At 30.9% G+C, this 4,541-nt stretch overlaps 1 protein-coding gene across 1 annotated transcript; it reads right to left on the bottom strand.

Annotated features, from left to right (window-relative positions):
- Positions 1-2,930: 2,930 nt before the first annotated feature.
- Positions 2,931-4,010, bottom strand: LOC133315882 (gibberellin 20-oxidase-like protein). The gene is made up of 2 exons (XM_061517560.1): positions 3,655-4,010; positions 2,931-3,534 (listed from the first exon to the last, which is right to left on the bottom strand). Exons 1-2 carry the CDS (start codon positions 4,008-4,010, stop codon positions 2,931-2,933), a joined length of 960 nt encoding a protein of 319 aa, XP_061373544.1.
- Between the last annotated feature and the right edge of the window lie 531 nt (positions 4,011-4,541).

Here is a 4,541-nt window from a genome sequence, read left to right on the forward strand (position 1 = left end):
GTTTCCTTGCATTTAGGATGTGAATTTTGAATGTATGATTCCAATGTGATCAAATGGTGCTTGAACAGCCACATAGGGAAAGGAAAATTGTCTCTAAAATGATTGTTCACATTATAACAGGCAAAAGTGCAGCATAAATTAATATTTCAAGAGAATACAAGGGAAGTGGGCAATGTAATTTAAATATATTTCAAGAGAGGGGAGTGAAATTTACTCTAAAAAAAGGAACTATTTAAATCTGGGTTAGCTTTTTCTGCAGTAAGCTCAATACGGCATTATTTTGGGACAGAAATCATGGTGTTTTTGTAATTTTAATTTATTTTAGGGTTATTATAATCTTTATAATTATATTTTTTTAATTTTTCAATCTCAAAACGATGTCTTTTTGAAAATAAATGCAGATAACTTATCTGCAGTAACTGCAGAAATATTTTTCGGTTTAAATATTTGTTCCAAGAGATGCAAGCATGATAAACAACAAAATTATCTTTTATTTGATCCATTTGGTGTGGATTTGCTCTCTTATATTGTGAAATATTACTTTGTAATTCTTTGTAGTGACATCAATTTTTTTTTCTTCTACTACCTTCTTTCTTTATTCATGAGGTGCATTCTGTGATTGCTATCTATATTATTTATTAATGTGTAAACTATTTGAAGATGAAACCCTTACTCAACTAATTTGCGTGCAATCTCTACTTTGAATGCCATAGTTTATTTTCAAAAAGATATACGTATCTGAATCATTGTCAATTTACTTATATTTTGTCTACTTTTTAGGCTCATACTGTTGATACCAACCTTTTGGGAAGTAGACTAATTTAATCACTAGTTCACAACTATGATCTTTCTATGTTTTGTTGTATTGATGAAATTATTGATTATTAAACATATACTTTATTTGTAACAGTTGACTATAGGGTGAATAAACAAGTATTTTTTCCTAAAATTATGAAAACGTTTGTTTATAATAGTGTGGTATGGCCAAATGCCAAAATAATGAATTCGTCATTGTGATCATACTTCCCATAAATACACAAATTAATAGATAAAAAAGAAAGATGATTTGTTGCAAGAAAAAAAGAAAAAAGAAAAAAAGAAACATCGGGTTGTCTATCGTATTATCGTGTGATGCTCAAGCAAGAGAATGATATAGTAATTAATGATGTTTAATTAATCAGCATGCAGAAGCATGTGATTTATATATGATTTTTTTAATTTTTGTAATAGAAAAGACATTAGATTAGCTAACTTTTCAAACAAATACGATTCATGATTTCACACTTATTCTCTCTCTTTTTGTCTTCGTTAATATATTTCATATAATATGAGAATATGGTTATATTGACAAACTTTTTTTTATAAATTTATAAATTACACTATATCTGACCGGTAATACTCTACTAAGAGTGTATTGCCGGTAAGGGTATAAATAGGCTAAGTTAGGCTGACTTTGGCTTAAATAGGCCAGACTTGTATAAAAAATATTGGGTATAGTTTGAACTATTAGCCTGTGTAGACCCCAAATTACAAGTCTGGCATGATCTATATTTAAAAAATAAAAGCCTTGGCCTAGGCCTGTTAGCCTGTTTAAGCTTATTAAATATTCAACAATTTAAAGAATAACTAATTTGTTTATTATTATTCAAAATTATTAAAATAATAATTTTATTTATATATTTTAAATAAATAATATGGTATAGACCAACCTGTAAACTTATAGGCCCGACATGTACAAAAAAGCCTGAGACTTATTTTCTAAATAGGTTTTTTAAAAGTCCATGCCTGTTCTATTTTACTATTTATAATAGACTAAACTTGACCTAATATAGGCTAGGCCGTAGGTCCCTTGTAAGTCGGCCTAACCCATTTACACCCCTAATTACCGGTTAGACATAATATAATTTGTAAGAGTTTATAAACAAAAAATTTATAAATATAACCTCTTCCCTGTAATATCATCCTATTCTATGTAATGCCGAAGAGTACGTGAATTGACAAAATAAAAAGAACTAGGATTTTAGAGTCTCTGTAACTTTCAATAATATTTTATTTAACCAAAAACAACAAAATAAATTAAGGTTCACTACACCCTTAAATACAGAATGAAAAGTCAAATAATAGAAATTACGAAACCATCCTTATGAAAATAAAAGATTATATTAAATAAAATTAATTAAAAACTCCATAAAAACGATCTGAAAGTTCAAAAAATGCTAGTGCTCATTGCAAAAGCATGACCCTTGATCAATCACTGTGTGTTTTATATCTTGGGATAAGATGCTTTCATCAATTTTGTCTTTTCAGTTTATTTATTTTCCTTAGATAACTAAGAACTTCATAGGACATTCAAGAAAATCTATCTATGCAAGTAAAGGAAGGGTTTCTTTGTTACTTGATGCATTTGGAAAAACCAACAAAGAGCACACATATTTGGTAGTGGAAACTAATCTAGAAGAAAAATCTAGCTAGACAGTGAATAGGTGTTCCTTATTGTTACTTGGTACCAGTTTTCTATAAAATGTAGGCGATTTTATAATCTTACCAACCATACAATATTGTCATAGATCTATGTATGCTTTTAAAAATTTTATTATTGTTTGCTAAATAAATAATGCTATGCTCATCCAACCAAACAACAATAAGAACAGAACACATTATTCTTCATTTGCAGTTGGAAACTCCAACTATAAATCTTCATACAACCAAACACCTGATCAAATTTTCTAACCCAACTAAAAACAATACAATATTTTGTTCTCTTTAACTATAAAACAATGGGACATATTTAAATATACACATTTAAAGGCCAGCAAAGTTTATCTGTCTATTTATTTTATATACCACTTTCATCATCACTTAGAGCACCATAAATGTAAGTCAGAACAAGCATAAATTATTATCTATGTGATTTTCAATTCTGTAACCATTTACAGTTGAGAGGTGATCCCAGCAAAATCTCTGACTGTGTAACCCACTTTTTCAAATTTTCCTCTTTGATTGTTCTCTCTGAATTTCAAGTAGTCCTGGCACAAAAAAGGGTTGTAGATTCTCTTGTTTCCTTCTCCAACCACTTCATTTGGTGCCATGATGACCTTTTCATCCTCAAAGCACCAAAAGAAAGCTAGGGAAAACCGGTTCATAGGTTGCTTCAAAACAACTCTATGTTCAGATGACCTTAATTTATCATTGCTCCAAGCTTGCATCATATCCCCTAAGTTCACCACAAGGGTCCCTTCAGAAGGACTTATGTCTATCCACTTTCCTTCATGTGATTTCACCTGAAGCCCTCCTATTTCATCTTGATATAAGATAGTAATACAACTCATGTCAGTATGCATCCCAAGTCCCTCAACTTGATCTTCCAAACTTTCTGGAGCAGAATAGTTGTTTATCCTCAAGTAACCGTGGCACTTCTTGAATTCAGAATCATAAAACAACTTCTCAAAATCATCACCTAAGCTCATTAACACAAGCTTTAGGATTTTTTCAGACAAATCCTCCATCTTACTACAATATTCCTGAAGTTTCTCACTATTCAAAAACATAAAAAAGAGAAACAAACTCATGCTTAGATTAAATAAAAGAGAGGAATTAAGCATAGAATAGCAAAATAGTACTAAGGGATAATAACAATGTGCTTATATGCATTACCTGAATTTGGAATTCTGTTTGTCAAAGAGGATATCTTCAGAACTCTTAGCAGAAACATAGAAGTTGGGTCCATTAATTCGGAGGCTCTCAAAGAATGGAGAAGCAATGAAGTGAGGGGTGTAAGATTTTATAGAGGAGAAAGGACCAAGTTTAAGTTTGGTATTAGAGGGAAGGCTAAAGAGGTATTTGGATAATAAATGGAGCTGGCTGCAAAGATCTTTGGAGATTCCATGGTTGATTATGTGGAAAAATCCCCAATCTTTGCAGGCTTTAGAGAGAGAGGTTAGAGAAGATGGTTGTAATGGCTGAGATATGTCTAAAATAGGAAGATCAGCACAAGGTTTGGACTTAGACATTATGACTAAGATGTGAATAAGAGATATGGTATGTTGCCAGCAAAGTTTGGAGTTATTTAATATATAGAAGTTTGGTCAGAAGCTTGGAGCTGAAGAAGGATAATTCAAGCACACAGACATAAGACAGAGTATAAAGAAGGAAAGTCTATTATTTTTGTCATCAAGTGGAGAAATGCCAACAAAGATATATATAGCATTAAGCTAAGACAAAACTAACTTGTTGGTCCTTTGCATAGAGTCATTAGGATATAAACTAATTATTAGGAAATTAATGATTGGCCTAAACTGAATGGTTGTGGGCTAAATGAGTCTATTTGAAAAGGCTATAAATAAAAAAGTGATCAACAAGGGTCAATAAAGATACAAATTCTGTTGCCAAAAGTGCATACATTTTTTCTCACCCTCTCATGAAACAGTCATTTACTTCATAGTTAACACAAATACAAAGATGGGTATCTTATGTTATAAATGAGATGGAGAAAGTGATTAAGAGATAACAAGAATTGGTTAGCAGATAGAAAAATACAAGAC

The sequence above is a fragment of the Gastrolobium bilobum genome, unplaced genomic scaffold (assembly GCF_033153095.1).
Source record: "Gastrolobium bilobum isolate Gb01-03AN ecotype WA unplaced genomic scaffold, APGP_CSIRO_Gbil_v1 utg17648, whole genome shotgun sequence".
Taxonomy (NCBI): Eukaryota; Viridiplantae; Streptophyta; class Magnoliopsida; order Fabales; family Fabaceae; genus Gastrolobium; species Gastrolobium bilobum.

What these genes read in the sequence shown, in the direction of transcription:
- LOC133315882 (XM_061517560.1), bottom strand. Translation starts at nt 4,010, where the DNA reads ATGTCTAAGTCCAAACCTTGTGCTGATCTTCCTATTTTAGACATATCT. An exon ending in AAACAGAATTCCAAATTCAG is followed by an intron (nt 3,535 to 3,654) that starts GTAATGCATATA and finishes GTTTTTGAATAG; the next exon opens with TGAGAAACTTCAGGAATATT.